At 40.3% G+C, this 26,635-nt stretch overlaps 1 protein-coding gene across 6 annotated transcripts in view; it reads left to right on the top strand.

Moving 5' to 3' along the window:
* Positions 1 to 26,635, top strand: part of ZNF521 (zinc finger protein 521) — a 236,405-nt gene that overhangs the window by 205,117 nt on the left and 4,653 nt on the right. For all 6 annotated transcript variants that reach the window (XM_072329989.1, XM_072329990.1, XM_072329994.1 and 3 more), the window contains one exon: positions 738 to 853. In XM_072329989.1, the coding sequence (XP_072186090.1) occupies positions 738 to 853 (116 nt within the window). The remainder of the gene's footprint in view (positions 1 to 737; positions 854 to 26,635) is intronic.

Consider the following 26,635-nt stretch of genomic DNA (forward strand, 5'->3'; position numbering starts at 1 on the left):
CAGAAGTCAGTGCTGCCAACCCAAACACTGCCTCTGGCATATACAATTTAATTATTAATAGTATGTCTCCTAGGTAAACTGTTACACAGTCTTAGGGCCTTGTTTTGTAGTCATTAAAATTGAACATGTTTATATTATTGAAACCCTTGCATTCAGTGTGTAGGCAGAGTTGATCTTAAAGTATCCAAAGAGAATTTACCTGCAGTTCTGTTTCACATTTATAGACATTGCCCCAGTGTAGCTGTGGGATATAATTTTTAGCATTAACACATTTAAATACAGAGCTGTTTGTTAGCTTTAACTTTAGGCAAACAGTAAACAGGACTTTGGCACCTATGATTTTCAAACGTGCTGGTTGCTAGGAAATAAGTTTGTATGTGTTCAATCCAAGTGCAGTATGCATGAAGAAATAATTCTGAAGAGAAAATGGCATTTTTTAATCTTTAAACTTAAACTTCACTTGTTGTCCTGCTAGGGTTTCCCTTTGTTTCTTTCTTTTAAATTTCTTTGGAAGCCAGACATCTGTTTCAGTTCATTTCAAATGAAGAAGGATCACGCTTCACAGTTAAATAGAGTTTGTTGGTACCCTTTATAGCGGCAGCATAATATGAAATTAGAGTATGTCAGCCCAATTTTATGTCTTGGAATTGCTGAGTTTTAATGGGAACTTGTTTATAAAAAATGCTTCACTTGCAATATGAAATAATGAAAAACTCATTGTTTGTCTTTTATTTCAGTGTTTGTCCAAGCAAACAAGTTGCAGCAGCACATTTTCTCAGCCCATGGACAAGAGGACAAGATCTATGACTGCACACAGTGTCCACAGAAGTTCTTCTTCCAAACAGAGCTGCAGGTACACACTTGCTACCTGGGGGTTATAATAGCATTGTGTATTTGGTAGCTGAGTTCAGAGCTTTGCTTGTCATGACCTCCTCTGATACTTCATTGTCAGGATGGGAATGAAGGAAGGATAAGGGAAATTGCAGGTAATTCAACTCCCACAGCTTCAAAAAGCTGCTGGCAGAAAACCACCTGTTACAGACCTGAATTCTGGGAGCCACCTTTGGATTCTTTCTTTGTATATCATTGCATCTCAAGATATTCTTGAAGAGAGAGGAACTGGCATCCTATCTTTCTGTTAGTTGTCTATAAAACATTTACTCAAGCAGTGAAATGGGAAATAGTGTATTCTTCTGCCACAGAAGCTAACCACTGATATGGCAGTGTAGGACTGGGGGGGAAAAAAGAGACCAGAATTTATCTTGATTTACCTACTGGCCAAACCCATTTCCCACAGATCCCAACGTATAGGGGAAAAAAATATGTATATACAGTCTAACAAGTGTTACGCTGCCTTCTTGTCTGCTATTTGTTTGACCCGTGATATGTTTATAGTAGGTTATTAATGAGAACAAAAGAACAGAGAGAGTAAAATAAATGCCAGAAAAGATCTGAAAACAAATTTGGATGAAAATAAAGGAGTTATTTACTCCATATTAATATCTGAAATAGCTTGTGTTGTGAGGAGAGGTGACAGTGTGTGTTCCTGATGTGGTATTATATTTTGAGACAGCAGCAGAAAATTGTTTCTGAATTATTTTAGCTTACATTGACATATCAAATTGGGTAACAGAGGAAAAGATTTCACTGTCTCAGATGATCTGTAGAGATACAGCAAGGAAAAGTACTTGTACTATTTACACAGTGAAACAGCCCTTTCTCTCCCACCTGCCATGTGATATTACATGGAATTAAAGAATTTTTTGACACTCAAGTATTTTTCAGTAGTCTTTAATAGTAGGAGCCCACATGTCAAAGTCCTTTGATTGGGTGAGGTGTCCACAAGTAATTTTGCTTTACATGTGTGCTGTATTTCATCTCATCAGCAGAGGATGATGAGGCATGTGCATCCTTATGCTCATTTAGTATTTCAGTTACTGAATGTTTTACATGCAGAAAACCCAATGCCAATATTTGGTCTGATGATATGAGATACCTCTTTGAGGAAAAAGGAAATAAGAGAATTTAATCTGTGCATCCATTTGATGTGTAAGAAATTGAAGGTTGTGTCAATTGTATTGTACTTTTCCTTTTTTAATACTCCAAATTTATGCATAAGAGCAATATGGAAGAAAGCCCATTTGATAGCCTTCCTTACCCTCTGTCTTGCTGTAGGTCATCTGGAGCGTCATATCTGTGGCACTTCAAAGTGCCTGCAGTGTAACTTCTGTTTTAGTAGATCCAAACCTGTTTCATTTACTGCCTGTATCAGATGTTTGTGCAAGCTCTGACCCAAGGTGGAAGAAGAAGACAAAGAACAGAAAAGATAAAGATAAATGTTAAGGGAAAAAAAATAGTCATTCTTAGTGGTGCACAGGAAGATAGAAAACTGAATTTTGAAGTCAGGAAATGGTCTGGGTTATATGGATAGTTATTGTGTTTGTGTGAAAAATAAAGTAGAAACTGGGCGGAATGAGGGAAGGTCAGAAACTCGTTATGTTGTATTTGTTTTAACTACAGGATGGGGTTTTTTTGAATCATTTTCTTTGCCTTCTTTCAGTCAATATGTTTGTGGTGTTGGTTTGGTTTTGGTTCTGGGGTTTTGTTCTTGTTATTTTTTGCAGGGTTGCTTTGCAAAGTATCTCTAATAAGCTGAAACTTCTTCAGAAAGAAAATATTAAAATGTTTTTGGCTTAGTAATTTTCACAAATTCCATTGTTCATCACTGATAAGTCATAGTATGAAGTACAGAGAAGTAGAGTGACAAATGGTGTCTGAAATGACAAGGGAGAGATTGCAAAGGAAGATAGACTGAAAGGAAAAAAATGATATTAAAAAATAAGAAGACAGTGCAAATGTGCAAAAGAAAATTGTGAAAAGAAACAGGAACAAGAGAATAGAAATGAGTCTTAACAGCAGAATTTACACTGGGTCTTAAAAGAAGCAGAGTAATTAAGTGGATTCTGAAGATGCAAAACATACGGAGTTCCATGCGTAATATTATCACATAAGATCACCTCCTTGCTTATCTGTCTCCCTAAAATATGATCTTGTTTCAAAACACATAGGGTTCCAAGCAGATACCTTCTGTTTTTTGGTTTTTTTTTACTACAATAAAAACACATTTTTCCACTCAAAATTCAACCCTGCTGAAGACTCAGGGCAAGATTTTGCTGCCTCCATCTAAGCCTAGTTCATTAAACCTTCAGTGTAACTGGAGCACTGGGTTTTCTAGTGAAGGGCACAAAAGGATCTTCCCTCAGAGAGACAAATTATTCTCTCCATTGACTAGGTGACAATCAGTGTGTTGGTTGTTCCATTCTGCAGAAGGCTCTTAATAGAACATATCTCCATACCCTTAGAGACAGCTTCTCTCTGGCTTATCTACACTGGCAAAAAGGGAAAGGTATTCATTTTCTTATTCACTTAATTCATTATGTTCATTATTTTAATTAACCTGGGTAGCCCCACCCCAGTTGACAACACACTGTGTTTTAAAAAATGTTGTTCCGTGATGCCATTCGCATTTGCTAGGATCACTGGCTTGCTGTGTTTACCTCCAGTTCACCCTGGATGGTGAAAGAGCAGCAAAGCACATAGGCAGAGCTGTAGGTATTGACTTTAGAAATCTGCTTTTACTGAAAATACATTGATCTCAAGATCTCATTTAATACCTCTTCTAGGAAGCACTGCTTTGTTCAGGCTATCTACCAGCTGAAGCAGTGGAATCTTTGGCAACTAGCCTCCGGCTTGTGTTTCTCTATCCTTTCACATTACCATGGTTTGTGTTGGGGCTTGCAGCATAACAGTGTATTTATGCCCCCTAACAGGAGCAGTTTCTTGCTTTTAATTTAAACATGCATCTAAAGCACATCTCCCATGCATGAGAGATGCTAATCATCTCAGATTAGAAACCATGGACAGCACTCCATGGCTGTAGGGCAGAATAAGAACGTGAACAAGACAGAGCAGAACAGAACACAATAGCATAGGAGCCCTATCTTTGTATATAGTACAGATAATCAAAAGGAATGAATTCAGGGGTACAGAAAAGAAATGTGTTATAATGATGCTTGATTTGGTTTTGGCCCAGTGTGACTATTTACCTTCTTTGCTTTTTATTTTCTGACTCCTGTTCCTGGAAAAGCGGGTATAGGAAAATAAAAATCCTTACGTACTACACTCATCTCACCTCAGGGAAGTTACTATCTCCTCACTACCAATGTTCACCAAAAAAAAAAAAAAAGGAAAAAAAAAAAAAAAGAAAAAAAAAAAACGAAAAAAAAAAACTGAACATAAAAAACACCATGAAAAAGTATCACTCTTTTTAGAGATTTCCATGACTTCACTCCAGACCTTTGTTAGGAACTCAAGACATTCTCATAGTTCCAAGTTTTGGTTAGAACAGACAATAAATCTCCAGCCTGAAAATCAAGCCTGGAATGCATTACTCAGTCTTTAAGTTAAAATAATCAGATTTTACATGAATTTACGTATTGCTTTACCATCTTCTAATTGCTTGTGCAAACTGTTCCAACAGAAGTCTTAATAAACAATATGATAATTAATGTATTTTGTTATACTGATGCTTAGACTGTTTGAGGTGGGTGCTACAATGTTCAGAAAAAAGCAACAGACTAACTCTGCATTTCAAAGAGTTTACACCCAAACTGGTGAAGAATAGCAGGAGAAACAAAGGTGTAGATAGGTGTAATGACTGATGCAGTACGTGCATCAGTTTGTTGGCCAGCACGAGACCAGAAACTGAGACTATATTACTACTATCTATCTCTCTAGTCTCATTCTGATTGCAAATTTAGTTGGTAAAACGTGCATTTCTCAGAGAAAACAAAGAAATTAATTTTAATCATTTCTGTATCTCTTTTTCCCCACCTTTACTGCTTCTAAATGGCTTTGTGCTCCATAGCCGTTGAACTAGATTCTTTTTTTTTTTTTCTGAGATTATACTACCTCTGTAGAAAGGAAGCAAATGGAATATATATATGTATATATATATATATATAGTTTATATATGTATATATATATATGTTTGTGTATATATATATATATATATATATATATATATATATAAAGCTGTATGCTTTAAGAGTAATCTGACACTCTTGAGACTGTTTGGAATTTTCATGCTTACCATGTGCTCTCAGTCCATGTGCTATATTTGCACTTCTGAAATCAAGCTGAAAAAGTATGTCCTTAAAAATGCTTATTCTTTAAAATGGAACACTTTCAATAAGATATGCTTCACATGATAAGGGCTTTTCAGAAATGGAGTCCTAGAAAAAAAAACTGTAATGATCTTTAAAATCAGAAATATATCTGATATGGTATAAGGAAGCAGCAAGGTATGTGTTCTTACACAATGCCTGGATGACTCCAGGAAGTTGAAATTCTCGTGTTGAATACCTCATGCATGACCATAGAGCTTTCTATACGAATAAACAATTTTCTTCATCCATCATCTATTCTACTAAATTTCTAATTATTTAGGAAACAAAGAAACCTATAACTAATTGATTTTAATGTTGAATTTTCAATAAATCATGATAAAGTCATTTGTACCTACTAAAACCTCCTTTTCCTGTTGTCATGCTATTTCCAGTGCCCGTTCCTTTTGCTTTAGTCTTCAAACTTTGGTGTTTGAATGGATGTAAGTACTTCCCTTGTGCCTGATGAGAAGTAGCCACTGTCCTACTTCCTGCACTAATGTTCCTTCCATAGCCAACACAACATAACTTGGTGTTTATAGGGAGTCATGAGATGATCTTGTGGTATATTATGGTTTGGAATGAATGAGTTCATTTTAGATTTATTTTTTTTTTGTGTTGCTGGGTCAGAGAGGTAACAGTGCTTAGTAGTAAGGTGGCATAATTGTATGGAATTAGTATTATATCAGGGATGCTAGTTAGTTCTGAATATGATACCACCCAAGATGACGTGGCTTCCCAAGACCATTTTGCCCAGAACAAAAACTGTTTCTCTTTTAAGTGAATTAGAGCATTTAATTAACATTTAACTGATAACTAGTTATCCATGGGTTAGTTAATTGTCCCCTGCTTCACAGGCATAAAAACTAGAGCAAGAAATAATTGTATCAGCAGTTACTTCCCATCCTGTTGGAAAGGGACCTGGCTTCAGTGACTCACACCCTTGCTACTTCCCGTCTGGAGTCCATCAGCACAGAATACCTGGCATAAAGCCATCAGCCTGTGGGACATTCCAGCCAATACAAAGAGCTGCCACAAAGTTCCTCAGTAGCAAAGGAGACCTGAAGCAAATTCACCCTGTTCTCTTGGTGCTTCTCTATACTGTCTGCCTACACATTTGGCCTCTTGTGCTCTAAGACTTGGTCCTTAGTGTTTTTGATGGCCTCGGTCCAGTGCATCTCTGAGATCATCTGAAAAGTTCTTCCCATTTGGCAACTGGTTGACAGTCTCGCTTTGTGAGTGTTTTTATCAAAGAGCCGAAGCTTAAATTGCACAGGAGCTAGAACCTTACTGTAGGCTGGCCCAGGAATGCAAAAAGAGACTTCCACAACAGTTAAGTATGACCATGAATGTCCTCAGCTTATGCTTTCAAGAGCACAGCATCTATAGGTGCCAGTATCCCTTCTCTCATATAAATATGTACCTGAATGCAGATTTCTGAACCTCCCCCCAAACCCCAATCCACAACAGAACTTCTTCCAAACTGAAATACACAGTTCCTTCCCGAGGGAAAGGATGAAAGAAAGAATGAAACACTCATAGCAGATGTTATTTGTGTTGTTTAAAACAGCAGAACATTCTCAGCTCCTGGTGCAAGCAGCTGAGAGTGGAACTTACATGAACCAGAGCAAGGTAAAGGCAACATAGGAGAATGTCCAGAAGTTTTAGATAACTTTATGTATGTCTCTCTCTGAATGTCCACATTGAACTTTCATGTTCCGTGGCTAGCAATGTTGAAATGAATTTTCCAGTCTTTACCTCTTTTCTTTAAGGGTTAAATTTTCCAAAGACCTCTGCATTGTAAAATGCTCCCAAAGATCTCAACATTTTGAAACAACTTTAAAATACCTCTGACCTGAGCTGAATCAGAGCTAAGCAAACTCTAGGCTATTGAAAAAAAAAAAAAAGCAAAAATGGAGTCTTGACTGAGACCGCTACTGGAAATAGTAGCAGAGCTGTGATTCAAATGGTATATTCTGTCATACTGGGAGGCAGCTAAAAAAAATTGGCACTAAAGCTGGGCTGGGGTTGCCTCCTTGTGTCAGGTGCTTTTTTGGGGCCAGCTGAGAAAGAGAATGTTGTGGGAATAGCACCAGCCATAGCAGCAATGACACCACTACCTCCAGGTAGGAATTATTTTGCCAATGACCCCAAGAGGATTGAGTCTGTGCATGTGTAGGTCCCAACAGTAAGTCATGCATGACAACAGGGAAGGCATGAATTATTTATACTCTTTACATAAAAACAGGGATAAAACTTTCAAACCTGCAGGTGAAGTTACGTTTTCAAGAATGTTTTCTTCACAAGGAAAAGGCCTCAAAACATTTTTAAGTGAAATTGGAGATTAGCTCTGGCATTTCTAGGTCCCCAAACTCTTATGGTGAAGAGTGGAACAGAGATGCTGGCTTTCTAGGCCCCAAAGGCCAGGAGCCAGCAGGGAATAAGTTTGTCAGTTCTTCTTAAACAGAAGCCTACCTGAAATCCAATTAACAATCAAAGCTTTAGGCCAACATTTTTAAAGTCAATGGCCTATTTCTGAGAGGGTGCTGAGCACCTCCAGCTGCAGTTAAGGTCAGTGAAGAAGTTGGTGCTGAGTACATCAGGAAATCAGGTCAAAAATGCCTGAAGATAGCAACCCTGTTAAAAGTATGGGTGCTGTGCAGCAACAACCACCTTTTAAGTTTTCAGCAAAACACTTTTTAATGCCTAAATACAGGCACCAGGTTCAGTGATGTTGGCCTTATTCTTTAGCAGGTTGCTTTTGTCAGAGCAAATGCCTGGGAGTCAGGAGAGCTGGATTCTGTTGTGAGGTCTGGTACTAACTTGGCTCCACTTAACCGTGCATCCTCTTCGTCTAGTGGGGGAGGATGATGATAACAATATGCGTGCCAGAGATACTAAGAATGTAATTAATGCTTATGTTTTGAGGGAACTAGATAGAGAGAGCTGCATGTATTACAAGTATTACCAGTTTGAGTGCTTTTTTTCCTGAACCCTGACAGTGCTTTCTGTTTCAAAGAAAATACGTGTATGTTAGCATGCACCGGTGTATGCACAGAGGGTGCACATATGCATGTGATTGTGTCAACTGCATTTTATTTCTCTGAAATAAACCCATGCTCAAAAACGGTCCCTGGAAATTCTCAAAACCCTATCAGATAAAGTATATCTGTACGTCTTCCAAGATTTCAAACATCCAGGTTTATATTCCTGAGACCTTTTTCTCTATATTCCTGAGACTTCTTTCTCTGGAAGGGAGAATTACTTCCTTCGCAAATTTTCTCAAAATGCAATGAAGAGAGGCATGGGGGAAGCACCTGTGCATTAGCTCGTTAAGGACTTACCTTCAAAGTGTTTCCCCTACAAGTCTTCAATGTCAAAGTTTAAATACAAATAACAGCAACAATAGTAATAATAATAATAAAAATAATAAAAACAAAAAAACTTTGAATTCCCTCCCAGCAGCCACTTTCCCCCTGGAGATCCAGGAGTGTTACAGCCATATTAGTTTTTAATGCGGTAATTCATTTCCAAATAAGAAATTTCCAGGTTTGGAGCTTGTGAGTTCACTGGCCTTTGATTGGCCTATTCAAATGTAAACACTCTCTGTGAGTAGTTCATTAATCCATGAATATTTACAGCACAGTGCAAGGACCACCAGGTCCCAAGTGGCTATGTTTTATAGGGACCATTTTGTTTTAACTAAATAGTGATTGACAATAGTGATGAGCTGGGTATTGCCGGTTCTTACTAGTCTGCACATTCTCCATATACTTGTAAATCTACATCCAACAATCAACCTGTTTCCTGTAAAAAAAAAAAAAAAAAAAAAAAAGCAGGAAACAATGAGTCCACATTTCCTGTGCGTACCCCAAAAGGATCTTCCTCAAATTTTTAGAACAATTGAATCACAATTGTCTCAGGAATCCCAGACCCTGGAGGTTTGTGAGAGGGTCTGGAGAGTGAAAGACTTCCCTTTAGTCAGGGAAGAGGTGGTCCATGAGTGCCTAGGCATCACCAATCCATGGGGCCCAATGGGATGCATCCACTGGTGCTGAGGGAGCTGGCAGAGGTGATTGCTGAACAGCTCTTTGTCATCTTTGAAAGGTCTTGAAGAATGGGGGAGATGCCTGAAGACTGGAGGATAGCCAGTGTCACTCCAGTCTTCAAAAAGGGCAAGAATCATAGAAGGAAGATTTGGGTAATTACAGGCCAGTCAGCCTCATCTCAGTCCCTGGAAAGGTGATGGAACAGCTTGTTCTGGATGCCATCTCCAGACAATTGGAAGAAAAGGAGGTTATCGGGAGTAGTCAGCATGATCTCACCAAGGGGAGGTCATGCTTAACCAATCTGGTAGACTTCTATGATGTTGTCACTGGTTGGGTGGATGGGGGAAGAGCAGTGGATGTAGTCTACCTTGATTTCAGCAAGGCATTTGATATTGTCTCCCATGATGTCCTTATAACAAATTTGGGTAACTGTGGGATAGATGAGTGGACAGTGAGGTGGGTTGAGAACTGGCTGACTGGCAGAGCACAGAGGGTCGTTTTTGGTGGTGCAGAGTCTGGTTGGAGACATGTAACTAGCGGTGTCCCACAGGGGTCTGTACTGGGTCCAGTCTTGTTCAACATCTTTATCAGTGGCCACCTCAGCAAGTTTGCTGAGGTAGTAGTTGAGAGGATTGGCTGACATGTCTGAAGGCTGTGCTGCCATTCAGCGAGACCTGGACAGGCTGGAGAGCTGGGCGGTAAGAAACTGGATGATGTTTAACAAAAGCAAGTGTAGAGTCTTGCACCTAGGGAGGAATAATTGCATGCACCAGTACAGGTTGGGGGAAGACCTGCTGGGGAGGAGCTCTGCAGAGAGGGACCTAGGCGTCTTGGTGGACAACAGGTTGGCCATAAGCCAGCAGTGTGATCTCATGGCCAGAAAGGCCAATGGCATTCTGGGGTGCATTAAAAAGAGCGTGTCCAGCAGGTCGAGGGAAGTGATCCTCCCCCTCTACTCTGCCCTGGTGAGGCCTCATCTGGAATACTGTGTCCAGTTCTGGGCTCCCCAGTACAAAAAAAGACAGGGATCTCTTAGAGAGAGTCCAGTGAAGGGCCACAAAGATGGTGAAGGGCCTGGAGCATCTCTCCTATGAAGAAAGGCTAACTGAACTGGGTCTGTTTAGCCTTGAGAAAAAAAGACTGAGAGGGGACCTGATCCAGATCTATAAATATCTGAGGTGGGGAGGGGCAAAGTGGTGAGGCCAGACTCTTTTCAGCAGTGTGTGGAGACAGGACAAGGGGAAACGGCCAGAAACTGGAGCATGGGAAGTTCTGCACAAATGTGCACAAGAACTTCTTTACGGTGAGTGTGACGGAGCACTGGAACAGGCTGCCCAGGGGGCTTGTGGAGTCTCCTCTGGAGATATTCAAGTCCCGCTTGGATGCTTACCTGTGCGACCTGGTATAGGGAACCTGCTTTGGCAGGGGGGTTGGACTTGATGATCTCTGGAGGTCCCTTCCAACCCCTACAGTTCTGTGGTTCTGTGATTCTGTGATTATGATCTGTGTTTTCAGATACCTAGATGACATTATTGATTAAATTACTGAATTAACTGACAAAGACGGCATACCAGTTAAATGATGATACTGCTTTTAAATAATTCATTTTAATCTTGAAAATGAATTCAGACTTGTGGAACAACAGAGTAGCAAAAGAACTGGAAGCTAAGTATAGCATCCAAAACAAGTGCTGAGCTATTCCCACAAAATACCCTTTCAAAAATGAGCAGAAGTATATATATTCCTTCTCTTTCAGGAGGGATAGTCATACTTAAACCTGTGTATACTTGAATATATGTCCCTATTTTGCCTACTCCTTCCTGTTCATGCTCTCATATGCCTTTTATTTTATTTAAAGGTTTTGTTTTGAGAATTGGTTCTGGTTTTTTGTTTGTTTGTTTGTTCATTTTTGTAAAATATACATTATCTGTTTCTGCAAAAAACAAAAAACAAACAAAAAAAACAATTGCAACAACAAAAAAAGTTAATCCATAGTTTGGGTTTGTTCACCTTATTGTCTGCTATGATCAATATTAAATATGTTCTAAGAAACGGAAAATATGGTAATTTGTCATGACTGCAAAGACTGTGTCATGCAAATATTAAGTGAAGTTTGTTGTCTCCAGTCTCAAAACAGGAAACACTGGTGATCAGAGGATAATCTCCATTTTCCTTTGTCTTCTTAAGAGTTGATTCAGTAACATAAAAATGATGCTATATGCCAACATGAACATTAGGGTTTCTGATTGTCTTAGCTAATGGAACATCAAAATGTGCAAGCTTTCATCCTAGAGAAGCAAATCATGAGTTGATGCAGAAAAGAAAATGTATAGAAAGGCAGGAGAAGAGGAAAACAAACGGCTAAGGAAGAAAGAGATTATGGGGCGAAGATAGAAATGAAATAGAAATAACAGTGGTTGCAAGGTCAATATTTTTCTGCTGAGTGATGCTGATAATAATGATAAGACACTTGTAAAAATAAATTGTGATAATAATAAGGAAAAGTTCACTTATTACATAAAGGCCAATTTCTAACCTCAGTCCTTAAAGAAACCTCTGTGACTATCAGGGAGTCCTGTTGCAGACTGAGGGCAGGGAAAGCAGTAAATTTATTCCCTGACCCGCAAATAATCATTAGAAATGGAATTCTGCCCTTTGCTGAAAATGAGTTTTTATCATCTGTGCCCTGAACATTTCAGCCCACACCTCGTCATTAGTCAGATCAGTTGGCTGGTACACCTGGAGTAAGCAGAAGAAATAAGCACTGTGTTCTCGTTTGAATAATTTCCCTGGGAGATCAGCTCCGTCCTCTTAATTGTCCATCCATTAATTTCTTGCTAATGTAGTTGATATCGATGACTGATTTTCTGTGCTGAACAGGAAGCACCACTTCTTCATTCTAGGATGCATTCCTTCCTATGACTGCCCTGCTGTTAGCTACCAGTAGCTGCCATTATATTATCTTTCATCTGGCCCAGAGCTGACAACAGATGGCCATCTCCGGGACTGCCATCAGTGTGACTTTATGAAGCATCCAGCTATGGTGTACTGAGGAGCTTCATGGCCAGTTCTGCAAATCTGCCTCCCTTCCCCCAGCCCTCTGCTGGCTCCCCCTCCCTCCATCCCCATAAATACGCTCCTCATTCCTGGCTCCACTCTCCACTGGTCTTACAGATTCCCAACTAGCAATGGCACAACACTATGGCTGGAAGCTTGCCGCTTGAGATCTGCCCCCTCTTTCCACCGTAGTGCCAGCAGAGGGTTGCCATGGCTCTCATGTACCTCAGCATCCTCACTCCTCCATTTTTCAGTGCACAGGCAAAGGAGCTCAGTAGCAGCAGACCTGCCACCCTCTAGGATCTGCAGCCTGATCATACCATCTTCTTCCATCACCAAGCTTAGTTCAATAGCCCTGCTTCTCCTCAAACTCAGGGACTTGGAGAGAGGGGGGGGATGTTTGATCTCAGTTTCTTAACGTTCTGTAAGACATGCTGCCAAACCGAGATTGGAGTATATTAAGTGTGAAGGAAGGTAAAATATCGATTAGAGACACAAAATGGAGAAAAGTAGAGAACTCACAGTCATCCTGATTCCATTGACATGTTAGATCATTTGGAAAAGCAACTGGGCAGCTGCTGTGCGTTTTGGAAACAGATATACTGTTTGCTCTTGACAGAGGTTTCTAAAGCAAGATACCTCCGGAGCTGAACCTGTATTTTAAGAGAAATTCACATTTGTATCCTTTATTGTGATATTTGCAGCAAGTCTACAGCTAGTAACAGTCTCTGCCCTGAAGCTATGAAGGAAGAAGGCTCCATTGTTGAAGAGAGATCAGCCTTCCTTCCCTATGAAAGGCTGAGATGCAGGAGGGAAGATGAATAGTGCTTAAAAGCAGTGCTTGCAGTGCTGTCATTTAGAACAGGAACACTGAGGATTTAAACGAAAGTGAAAGGCACGGTAAATGAATCCTTTAAAATCGGTCAAATTTTCAGCCGCCTAAAATAACAAGTTTTCTCCATTGATGGATCCATTGAGTAGGAGGAAAGTTGGGAGGGGATGAATTCCCTTAGGGAGGAGGTGCAGATAGTTCGTGAAAACAAGGTGTGGTCAGTGATTCATAAAGAGACACATCCAGGAAACTCCAGTAAACAGCAATCTTGGCTCCAGAGTGGTAGCTTTCCCTTTTTTCTTTTTTTCTTCTCTTTTTTTTCTCTCTCTCTCTCTCTTTTCTTTCTTTTTTTTTTTTTCTTTTTTTTTTTTTTTTTAGTCTATTTCCTTTTCTTTTTTGAGAACATCAGCGTCGTTAGATTGCTCCTTTCCAAACATCAGTCAAAAAGACTCGGATGCAGATGGCTGCACAACTGGAGCTGTTCCTTACAAAACCCCAACCTGGAGGAACAGCTTTGAGGTTTAGTTTTGCTACCTGTTCTCGGGGTCAGGTTCACCATGCTTTGATCAGACTGAGACCGAGATATGATTTGGGGTGGAAAAAGAGTGCGTTTTTGTAGGCTCTCCTGATTTTTTATTTAAGTAGAGCTTCCTTTGTGTTCAAAGCCGAAATGAATGTCCTCCACCCTGTTAACAAGTGGGAAAGAGAGATGATTCAGGCCTTGTGAACCAACACTGCTGAGTTAAATGCATTTCTACATGCAGCTTTAGTTGTTTAGCTGTATTGTTATAAGCTCGTTTTGCAGAAGAATTGCTGGACATAGGCGCTGATTGTGGGTGTACTCTGATCATCTGCTTGGGGGTACTCTTGAGTCGGTACATACACTGCTTCCCTCTATACTTTGTGTGTGTAGATGTGTAGTATGTGATATAAAGAAGCCAAGGTATTGTAAAATATTAGTGGTACATTTTGCTTTGCTTTGAGTTTGTAAAGGTGAAAGGTGACTGTGCAGGAAAATGGAACAGTATATTTGCTGTGAGACAGGCACTAAGAACTCACTCCCATGCTCAGTTATAATTCATGACTGTACTGGTGGGAAGCCCTTATCCCTCTGTGGAGTTAATGCATCTCTACTGTAGCCTGCTGAGAGCACCCTGTGTCCCCTCCCACCATCTGTGCATTCACTTGCGTGCTTTCTCTCTCTCTGCTGTGAGATCTCTTGGTGTTAAAACTGTCAGACTACTACAGCCTGGTAAAGGTGGCTTTATGATGTGTATTAATGTTGAATTGTCATTTAAAGGGTGAGGAGGTAGGAAAGGGATATGTTACCATTTGTTTTAAGCTCTCGCTCAAAAATGCTGACGAGCAAACTGAAAGGTAAATTTGTTTCCTTCAGACAGCAAACAGCTTTGAACAGCATACAGAAAATTCCACAATGTAGGGTAAGACCTATTAAAGGCAAACGCATCTTTGTTCCTGATCCGAGCACATTTTGTTGTTTCTTGGTACAGGAGGTCTCTGCTTTCCATGTTGTGATCTGAACCAATGGCACTGTAAAAGGAATAATATTTATTTACCCATCAGCTGGATTAGCTGACAACAATTTTGTTTTCTAAAAGTTGATCTGCCCTTTTAACAGAAACGCTCTCTTGCAGGCTGCAAGTTAATTGCTTCTGTGCTACCTGAGACTTGAAATTCATGTGTGCTCTAAGCTGGCACAACCTGACTTAAATAGGTAGGATAGAAAGATTTGTTATTATTATTGCCGTAAGGCACTGCCAGAAGACTGGTAGGACTGTCTAGCTTAGAAAGAACTGAACTTCTTTCACAGAGGTTTGAGATGATGCTTTATCAATCTGGCACCTTGCTGCGTGGATAGATATTAGACTCAGAATAGGACTAAAGGACTGTGTACCTGACTGTCACGGCAATATTAATTTGCAGGGTTTCATGAATGTAATCTTATGTCTTCTGTTGTTTGTATTCCTTTAAAACTTATAAATCAAATCCAGACCTGGAATACCAGTGTATGATCTTAACAGATGTGCTGCCGTAAGGGACCTAGTAGGATATAAACTACAGAAACGATCTTTCTGTATTTCAGATTCCTAGCTTATTCCAGGGAGATTCAAGAGCTGCAGGAGTGAGGTGGAAGGTCATGCGTTAGGATGGTAGCACCCACCCAGCACTTGACGCTTGGTGTAATTGTCAGGAAACCCACATTTAATGGTTTTGTTATGCAGTCATAGCATCCTACCAAAGTTCCAGAGCAAAAGTAGGGCGAGGATGACTTCAGTAGCTCTGTGTCCAGGTTTTCTTAGGTGAAAGATCACTTTGAGATGACACAGCTGAGTAGTCAGGCTGAAATCCTGGTTGGTATTTTATTAATTTTGCACCAAGATAAATTCTGAAATTCTGACAAACTCTGTGACAGGTGAAATTCCTTCTTGCAGAATCTGCTCAGCAAGAGGCTGCTCATTTCGTTCTGTTCGGAGGCAGGCAACAGGAGGGCAGCTTTATAATCAGCCCTCAGCGGACCCCCAGCCGCCCCAGAGCCTTGGACTGATTGAATAACTCCTGGGCCTCTTCCCCTAGGCCTCCATCAGCAGGGGTCCTGTGGAAAGCAATCTCCCGCAGACTGGCACTGAAGTGAGCTTTAAACTACTATTTTCTGCTCTCCAGAGGAGCCTGGAGTACTAAAAGATAGATGGACTGCAGATATTTTATGAGAAACTGTCAGAAGAAGAGCAGAGTAAATGTTTTTTTTCCTCCTTCTTGGAGTCACACACGCTGCAGCGCTGTAGAATTTTTCCCAGCATCTTTTGCTGCTAAAGTTTGAAATTAATTGGTTACTAACCTTAATTTCCCCCCTCCGCCTCCCTCTCCTTTCTCTTTCTTTATTTTTTTTTCCCTTCCTCCTCCTCCTTTTCCTTTTTTTTTTTTTTTCTATTCTTAAATATTCACTCGGAGGCCCTTTGCTTAACCACAGTTGCAGAAAATCAGTACCATTTGCACTGAAATATTTATAATGACAGAATGAAAAATTGGATTCATTTTCTGGCCTGTAGCCGAACAGTCTGCAACTTTGTGCAGCATTGTTTAGCATCTCTCATTCCTCCCTTTCACTGGGGTCGTTCTCAGACACACACGCACGCGCTGCCCATGCTTCAGAGGAATGCTTAGCAAAACACAGAGCCATTTTTAATCTCAGCCTTGTGAAAACAACTTGTCTCCAACCTTGCCACCATCTGCGGGGGGAAGCAGAGGAGGGAGTGAGCAGGAAATGAGTTGACTCCCTCTTAAAGGAGAGATTATAAAGGATGACATGCAGTAATCTGCTCCGTGCAGCAAGGCAGAGTACGGCTGGGGTGCAGCAGGTTGCCTTAGTGCCTTCCAAGGGAGGCATGGCACTGAGCTTGGGGATGGGTAGCACTCTCTGCTAATCCATTTTCTGCTCCTAATTCCCCCAGTGGCTTTGGGGAACTCCTTTTGTGTGTGGACATAGACTGTGCCTCTAGAGTGCTTTTCTGCACCTCCAGCAACCAGAGGGTGCTGAAACTGCATGTATTCACTTCCCTCAAAGCAGTGGTGTGAAGGTGAAATGGTTGATGTTTGTAAAGTGCTTTGAAAATGGAAGTGCGATTCCTCGGGCTCCAATTTGCATCCCCTGCCAATATAAAAGGTACCTTTAGTCAGACAGCCAAAGATTCTCTTAGTATGTAGCAATTCCTGTTTATTTTGCTAGCTGGTTCTCTATCACTCCCTTTTGGTCCTCACAGGCGTGTCTCGGGCTCAGATGAATTCCAGGGATTTTTAATTGATGTATCAGTCTCCTGGGGGCTATTATGAGCTGGCGTAAGGTCAGGCAGCCTTATGAACGCTTTAACTTGCACTGAGGGCTATGCTGGCCCAAGTTATGAACATTCAGGCCACATGGATTTAAAAAAAATATATATGGCGGTTGTATAGGAATTAGTCTGAAAATGTCAGAAATTTATCAGAGAATGGTAAGTCTCTGCAGATGTTGGACTGTAATGCAGAACTTAATAGAGAAATATATCTCTGAACAGTGGTGATTCCAAAACCCTTAGAAATGATTCTCTGGTGAGTTCTGTAGACTGTTTGACAACTGTGTTAGTTTCTGGGAAAGCCCTGTGGCCAAAATATTAATCCCTGATGCCTAAAAAGAGGCACCTGGAGACCAGCCTGGGCCACCTAAGGAAGTAGGTTGGATTTGGGAATTGGATTCTGCAAGGTGCTGGGAATCTCACGGAAATGTAGGTACCAGAAATTGCTTCCCAAGGTTCAAAAGTGTCACCCAGACGGCTTCATCCATATGCAATTTGTAATATAGCACTATTGCTATAATGCCTGCTACACAACAGGTACTCTTATATAGCACTAAATTCTGATCTCTTCTCCACACCGCTCAGCTGAGCTTGAATTTTTCATTTGATTTCTTCTGTCAGAGCTTCAAAATGTTGTCTCCCTCACAGTAGTGTTAGGAGCAGAGCCGAGCAGGTGTGCCTGTAAGCAGTAGGATGGGACAGACAGCTGCTGCAACCATCACCACAGCTTGGTTAGCACTGCGCAGCATTCTGCTCTGTAGTTCGGAAGCAACTCCTACTTTTCATCTTTCCCAAGTTTCTTACCAACTTGCAGATTTGCCTTTTTATTGTGTTCCCAAAGCTAGTTTGACAGGTCAGCCTGAAGTGATGAGCGTTCTGACACAAACTGCGTTGTGGCTCAGAAATGTTGCCTGCAGTTGTTTTACTGTAGCGTTGCTTTGATTTGAAAAGAACTTTCTACAAAGTGTTATGTTTTAGGATAGAGCAAAAAAAAAAAAATATATATATATATATATATATATTTTATTTTATTTTATTTATTTATTTATTTATTTATTTTGTGAAATCCAATATTGTGCTGCATGTATTCCGGAGACTTTCTGCTTAGCCCTTATAATTGCTTTCTGGTTTTCTTCTTCTTTGCGTATGCAAATGGAGAATGCTGTATTTTTTTTGTAATTCTTAATAGTTACTGAGAAACAGAAATAATAGAAACCAGAAAGTCTGTGAGCTGTAATTGCAGATATTAAGTGTGTTTTCGAACAGACATTTTGAAAGCAGATCACCCTGACGATTTAATGACATTTTAAGGAAAAGCCAAAGCCCCCAGAGCAGCCTCTTTCAAATCCAGAAGTATTTATTCGGTCGATCTGACCAGAACACAAATATGCAGTGTGTAAAAGGCTTCAAGATGCTGAAAAGACTTGCAGGAAGAGTAGGATATAGACCACAGAGAAGTAGCAGCGCAGAGCTTGCTGATGCTGGTGCTACAATGCAGAACTGTTATTGAACATCAGGGACTGCAAGAGTAGCCCCCAAACAAATGTTTTATCTCAGTGTTGAAGACAGTTACTTCCGGGGAAAGTAACTGCTGTTTGTAGTGCCAGTCTGAAGTTAGTAGTCGATACATTTTGCCAAGGTGAGGTAACTGTTAGAGCTTTAAATGAGAAGAATCGCCACTTGTGTGTGGCAGGTTCCCTGGCACGCTGCCTCCTGCCCCTTGGAGCTGGCATTGTTGCTGAGTGAACTTGTTTCCCAGCTTACCTTTGCATTGGTGTGAGTGTGCACTGCAGTGTGATGAATCTCCCCCTGGTAGAGAAGATTCTATTTGTTGGAGGGTTTTTGTTAGTTTGTTTTTGTTTGTTTGTTTGTTTTCCGGGATCAATTTAATACTTCACTTTAAAGAGTTATTTTAATTAGGTGAGTTTTATTGTAATGAATTAGAATTAAGTTGGAGTAGCAAATTATATAAAACAGCGAGGTTTATAGATTAGCCTCACCATAGCTACAGCACATCTTTTTGTAGAGGAGTTAAAGTTCTGTATTTCAGACAGCTCAGTTCTAAACACATGCAGCAAGTGAGTGGAAGCATTGTCTCCTGTTATCTTCCCTCCTTGGTGTGATTTTTTTCAGCTGATCAGAAAACTGTCACACTAAAAGACAGCCCTAAGAGGCAGCAAGGGGTGTAAGCAGCAGCTGCACCAGGCTGGTGCCCCCAGCAGAGAGAGCCAGGGTGACAGCAGGGCTACAGCATTGCCAGGGGTGAGGGGCATCTCTTCCACTGTCAGTGCAGAGCCAAAGCTGACTCTAGTGGCACATTTCACTTGCAGTGTGTCATGGCAAGCTGTGTGACAGGAAGCAGAATGACCAGGCTAGAAGAATGGTGTTTTGTAGGACGATGCTTCTGTCCTCAAGGGGAGGAAAGAAAAAGGCACAGGAGGATACTTCCTTGTGTTCTCCTTGTTTGAGAGGGTGGAAAAGTATTAAATGAATGACTTGGACTTACAAAGGAGTAAGACCTCAATGCCTTACCCCTTGTATAGGTTCTTAAAGCAGGCAAAAGTGAGAGTAAAATTCCTCCCATTTAGCTGTGGTCACATTTCACACTTCTCTTCCACAAATGCAAATGGCAACAAAACAGAAGACAATAGAGAATTCGGATTTCCTCATTTAACAAGTAACAACCACAATGACAAGCATCAAATTTTATTATTCTACTACCACATGTCAGTAAATGCTCCAGATTTATTGATTTACAGTGTATGTCCTCAAAAAATTCAGAGAAGCGGTGACTTTCTAAAGGGCACAATAGTATTCTGGTCTTTGAAAATAACCTTCACAACCTATGGCTTCTTAAACTGAAAAGGAGGGAACTAGGATGCAGTTATTATGAGAACACAGCATTTCAACGTAGGATTATTAACTGTCACCAGCTGCAAAAGGATGAAAGCAGTCCTTAATTTACTGTCAGGTGTATTTGTAATTCACACTCATACCAACCCTGTCACATAGCCACTGCTCCTTGCTTAACAATCTGTAGGAATAGAATCATAGAGTCATAGAATTGCTCAGGTTGGAAAAGACCTTGAAGATCACCAAGTCCAACAGCAGAGACAGTGAGAGGCCCAGTCTGGGCTGGCAGAGTAGCCAGCTGTGAAGCAAGTCAGAGACCAAGAGTCATGGGACCTCTGCTATCAGCTCAGGATTCTTTCATCATTACAATCAGAGCTGACTAATCTGGCTTTCCTTACATACTATCTTGAGGGAAGAAATGCATCAATGTAAAACTGAGTCTGAGGCGACTATCAGCATTTCAAAGAGAAGGAACAGTCATTCCTTTTCTTTCCTGCATGTTTTAGAATGAACACACCATGGATGAGGTGACATGTTTTCACCTCTATCTCTTTCTGACTTCTAGATCCAAAGCATACCAGTTAGCTTAAATATTCCCTTGCCTGTATGTACGCTTGCCAGCTGATAACCACCAAATAGGATTTCCACACACCGGGTTTTTAAACCTGGGCTGGTTCATGCTTTGCTTTTAGCTGAGTGAAAGCTGGGTTAGACACTTGGTGTTAGTCTTGGGCTGATTCATAACCTCCAGTGTGCTGAGTGCTGTTGTACAAGGCAGCACACACTGGTTTCCAATGTGAAGGAAATCCAGATTCCAGGCTGTCCCTTTGTCACCTGATAAGCACAATACCCAGAGTTGTGTCACAAAGTAGGGGGGTGAACCTGGCAATTGATTTAGTGGGGGATGCCTGTATAATAAGAGTGCAGACAAGTTACTGTGCTTTCCTTTCACCTTGTATGAAGAAACTTGTTATTTCATTGGTAATTTTGTTCAGAGGAACTCTTGTAAATGCACCTGTGGAAAACTGGGAAGGATCATTGTTTTAAAGGTTGCCCTTTGCATATAAATCACAGCTCTGTGTGCTTCCCCATTTTAATTGGGTGACCTTTTGAATCCTAAGGATGGGAGCTGAAATTCTGGATCTGCCAGTTAGTTTAAGGTTTGAAAGCATTTCTCTGATCCAGCAGCTACTCTGCTGTAAGTCAGAGAGCCCAGAACAGGAATGTGAGAAGAAAATGATCTACTTAGAAGGCTTCTTCTTACAGCTCATAGCAAACTGCACCGCTAGCTGAATAGATGTGTGTAAAATACAGGTTCATTTGTCACTTTAATCCCTGCAAAGACCTATCAGGATTCAGTGAGTATGAGATAAACAGGAGGAACAAGAAACATGCCACGTTTCCAACAGGACATTTCTGTGCAATTATCAATTTAAGCTTCCATTATTTGTCACTAATTACTGCACTGAGCTGTTAAATATTTAGTAGGAGTTTGTTTAATTGGATTTGACCTATAAAGGAATCTGTACGCAGTGTAGCTTCAGTTCCAAGAGCCAGTTCCTTTCTCCCAACTAAAGGTGAATTTGCATTCACGTGAAATGAACACGCATTGTCAGGCAAAGAGTTTTCTGCTTTTGTTCTGATTTTTACCTCTCTCTTTTCCACATATTTATTTCTCTTGAAGGAATCTAAAATTAGAGCACAACGTAGGAGTACCACTTGTGGATGTAAAGCGGGAGGAAGGTCAAACATAAACTTATTCACAGATGTTGTAGTTTAGAAAGCACCAGGATGATAAATCTAACATAGCAAAGAAAAACCCTAAAGCAGAGCAACAACTTGCCGATGAACACATCTGTTTGTGAAACAGTGATTTAATCCCTGAACATCTGATTAGGCGGTATTGCCTATCAAAGCTTTGTGTCCCCTGCTACTCTGCCGTGCCTCAGCTGCAGATAAACCAGGATTCATTCAGCTTCGGGTTCTGCTTGCTCTTTGCCTGACTGTGTCTGATTTCTGATGTGGTGTAGAGACCTGTCCCTACGCAGAGGGTGAGCAAGAAGCAATGGGGACATGAGCAATACTCATTTGTTTCAAATTTTGCAAGCCTGGCTCTCTTCATACTTGTCCCTGTCTTGTAATTCCCTTGATTTCAGTGGAGTTTCTCTTAATTTATACCAGGATAATCATAATCATCTCCTAAAGTAATAAGACTTCTGATAAACTTCTCAGAAGTGCCTCCTTTTGTCTTTTTTATTTAAGCTTTTATTCCCACTTAGTGAACAATTTTCTTACTGGGGTAGGACACCTGTGTATTCCTTTCCAGCAACTGCAATATCACAAAAACATTGTTTTACTGCAAACAAGACTTAGGCCTGGGTCCTGATGAGCAATACAGCTTCTCCATGACTTGAGAGAACAGGGCTGTTTTTCCCAGTTTTGGTGAATTGCTGTAAGCCAGTTCTAACTGCTTCCCTCTCACCCCATCACCGTCATTTTGTCATTTATACCAGTAATCTTGCACACACATTCAGATACACTTTGCACGGAATGGAAAATGTAGTTTTAAGTTTCATTGCCTTTCAGTAACCCCCAGATAGTCTAAGGGAATCTTGTGGAAGGGTATTACCTGGCACTGTAGGTTAAAGCTACCTTGGAGCTACTCTGATTTGTGGCAAGGGCTCCTGATTAAGCCCCTTAATTCGTCTAATAAGGGGCAAGGATGGGGAAGAAAAGCTTTTATTTGCCTCTATTCACAGTGATGAAGGTCTTATTTGCTATAACTAGAAATATGTCATTCTTTTCCATACTTAAGATCTGTGATATATGTATTTACATATAATAATCCATCCCCCAAAAAAGGAATCACTAGTGTTTTAATAGTGACTTAATGTAAGTCTCTGAAGAAAAGTCAGAGTCTGGGTTTTGTTTGATTGGCTTTTTATTTTCTGTTTGGATCCCTGAGAGCACCCTATCATAATTAGAGGGTTTTTTTCTGATTTTGTTGTCTCAGGTCCAGCTGGCAACATTTGAGTAGAAGACCCAGAGTACTGAGACTTTTACTTAAATGTGATTAAGTGAACTATCTGATTAACGGTCATGTTGTCTCAGAGATGTTAATATAATATCAACTCACATAGCTTAGGTGAACTAATTTATACAAATAACCACAGCTCAGTGCAGACTTTCTTAAATTGTTCTTGTCAGCAGTGGTCACTCGTGACCTAAGATGACCATTCAAGTGGCCCTGATGTCTGAGAACAGAGCTAGTTCTCAAAGGCAAAAACATCAACTCGCCCCACATAAGTGGTATTTATGCATAGACAAGTGATATTTATGGGCGCATAGCTTCTCTTGGGATTTAACCCCTTCTTTGTAGTGGAAATGGTTCTATTTTAGTTCAGATCAAATGTTTCTTTCCATGGGAATCTCAAGTTTCAGAAATTGTGTGTTGTTAGGCCTGTATTGGTGGTCAGAACGGATCTGGACAAAACTCTGTGCCCACCTCAGTGCATTTAAATGTTCATCAAAGCTCCTCCTGCTTTGTCAGCTGCACTGCAGCACTGAAGGTACTGGTGGCAGGCACACCTTGCTGGTGCATTTTCTTTTCTCTCTAGAATATCAAAATCTCCATTTGGCTTCCTGCTTTGAACCTATGGAAAACTGTAAGATATCATCTGTTTTCCGGCTCCCTCATTCACTCAGGATAAATGTGACCGCTGATTTCTGAATATATATTCACTTTTGCATCAGAAGTAGTGTAATTCCTGAAAACATGTTAGAAACATTTGTTAGTTTCTAGATTTCAGATTTTAAAAAATTAATTTCTTGTGGTTTGTGTTTTATGAAAGGAAGGGAGGGACTCATTAGGGGAAATAATCTATGGTCACATCATCTAATGATGAGCTTCAACTGCAGTTGCTCTTTGTATTTCACCTATGTGAAAAACACACATAGTTGTTCTGTCAGTACAGCTAAGGATTGTCGCATAGAATGGACCTAGATATGTCCCTGTAGCAGGTTTAAAACCTTCTTTTAATATATTTAGTGGAGGTGTGCTGTGGAGAGGATTGTGTGGGAGCACTGCTGAATCCCACCAGTACTACTCATTCACCTGTATTGCAGAACAATCTGAAAAGCCTGCATAACAGAATCATCTTTATTGCCTGCAATAGCAGAGGAGCTGGGGCCTTAATGTTTTGAGGCATTGAAAGCATGTTTACTGCTTTCAGATGCTTTGAAATGGCCCAAATATTCTACTGAAATCAGCTCCTGACTATGCAGATTTGGTTTCATGTGTGATTTGGAGCTGGCTGAGCCTCTTCCTCTCCTGGAATGAACATCAGGGAAAAAAATCCTAACCCTGAGGTCTGTGAAGCTGTGAAACAGCCTCCCAGGAGGAGCATTGGGAGCTCTAATTAAAATTAGACTGGGCAAAACACTTGAAATTACACTATAGGCAATAATCCAATGCTGGCAAGATGGGTGGAGAAAACGCCCTAATGGGTCTTTTTTGACTTTAAATTCTATGAGTTCTTGTTCTTCTCTTTTATTATGCTATTTCACCTTTTTCTTTAATAGTGACACAGTGTCATCGAGAAAGGATTATAAGATGCTTTTGTGAGCTGAGTAGGTTGATGTTAAATGTCAAAAGGAAAGGCAACAGTTTCTCTGCAGATTCACAGTGATTACTTGGAGACAAAAAAAAAAAAAGAGAAACTGCAAGCAAGGGACATCAGTGCAGTGTTTCTGATCTGTTAGACAGTGGCAAATGCCTGCAATGTATGTGTTCATCTTTTTGACATTACATTTCATATTCTCTGCGTATGAAGAACAACTGCATTTCGACCAAACCTAACACTGGTGTGGAAAAGTCATTGGCTGTTACTGTACATCACTCAGATTTCTACAGATATCTTCTATCCAAATGTTTCAGATATCCCCAGGGACTTGGAAAAAAATATATCTTTGTACATCTTAATTTATAGGATGTATTTAATCTTACTATCTCACAAATCTAAATATCTCATCTGTTTAGACTTGTATATAATGATGTTATGGTTTACCAGGAAAGAAAGTTGTCAGAGTTCAATGGGACACTGACAAGAAATTGTGCACCTGCACTGAAACACCACAAGTCTGAAGAAAGGGTATAAAAATCAGCCTTTCCTGAGATTTTTCTAGAAGTTTTTGTTATGTCTGAACAAGTTACATTTGTTCACTCCACTCACATTCCTTCCTCCCCGTGCTCCTTTCCACACAACGTACTATTTCACCATTTCTCAATACAGAGCTTCCTAGAGAATAAGTGCTATATCATGGCACCCAGCTCAGTGGCAAAGCATCAGTCTGAAGCTCTGGAAACCACGTTGATGCTGTGAAACTGAATTTTGGTTTTGTCATTGCTGCTACACTTAAGGTTTTGCTAATCTGGCCTTTTCCACCTGCCTTTCTTCCTTCCCCTTTAGCTCTGGAAAATCCAGCATCCTCTTATTAGCTGCAGAGTGCTTGAAAACTGTGGTGCAGAGTAGGAAGTTTGGAATAAAAAGAAGGGAAGAATAGCAGAAAAGCTCGATTAGAAAGTATAATTTAATAGAACGTGTATTGAACCAAATGTATTGATTAATGTGGAAGATATAGTACTTATATTGATTCAAACTAGAGATTTAGTACTAAAAGCTGTAAGCCAAAAAGCTGGTGCAGATTGCTACAAAAGTCAGTTTAATGCTGTCCTTGAGAATGCCTTCACAAAGAAATTCTTCTAATGTTTGAGGAGTAGGTAGAATGCGGTATATGTCAGTTTGATCCCGGAGGGTTTTATTTTGTACTCTAATAGCTGTTACGAGCCTACATTATATCCAAGGAGTAATTTTCCTTAGGGGTGCCCAGCTCGCTTTGTGTCAATATTCTAGCATTTTAAGTCACGTACAGTATATGCTTCTGGGAACAGTGCAGGAGCCAGCCAGACTCATAATGGTCTGCATTCATTAATAAAGGCAGAAGCTTCTGTCCCTCCATTGCCCACTACAGGGATGCCTCCTTGGTCTTTGGGGACCCGTACAGACACATTTAAAGAAAGCTTTATTTTGAGTGGGCAGGAGATGAAATGCAGGACTTGCAGGCATTTCCTAAGTCAGCTTTATGCCCGAGCACAGGGGTGACCTTAATGGGTCAGAGAAGAATGCAGGTCAAAAGACTTATTATCCAGCCTGTTGGAAACCAATTGCTATTGTTAAAAAAAGAGAAAAAAAAAAAATGTAGTGCTTAAAGGCTGATAGCAATGTAGAGTTCTGTTTTACAACCTGGTACTGTATTGCAGCACAAGGGGGTTGGGGATTTTTTGTTGTATTTTGTTCTTGAATGCAAAAAAATACAATATGATCCATAATGTACACAGATAAAGGATTCCAGATAAGCGATAACATGTAGGGTACCATAATTACTTAATCAGTGATGATTGATTACTCATGTTTGTGTTCTTGAACTAAGGAAAAAATAACATGCTGCTTTGGTACTGTTACCATCTGTTGAAATAAAGCATCCACATTTAATTTTATATTTCTGCTCTTGTGCCCTCTTTGCACTGTTTGTCAGGTACAGTCATGTCTTGCTTCATCTAGTCCTAAGAGTACGGGTCTCATTATACTGAATTCAACTGCAGTTCACATTAAAAATAATAATGGTATAGTGAGTCTGTGGTTATCTGTGGGTATTTTTTTCTTCGCTAGTTTTGATGCTGTGGGTGGGCACGCTCTGCCAGCTAATACATCT

The sequence above is a fragment of the Excalfactoria chinensis genome, chromosome 2 (genome assembly GCF_039878825.1).
Source record: "Excalfactoria chinensis isolate bCotChi1 chromosome 2, bCotChi1.hap2, whole genome shotgun sequence".
Classification (NCBI taxonomy): Eukaryota; Metazoa; Chordata; class Aves; order Galliformes; family Phasianidae; genus Excalfactoria; species Excalfactoria chinensis.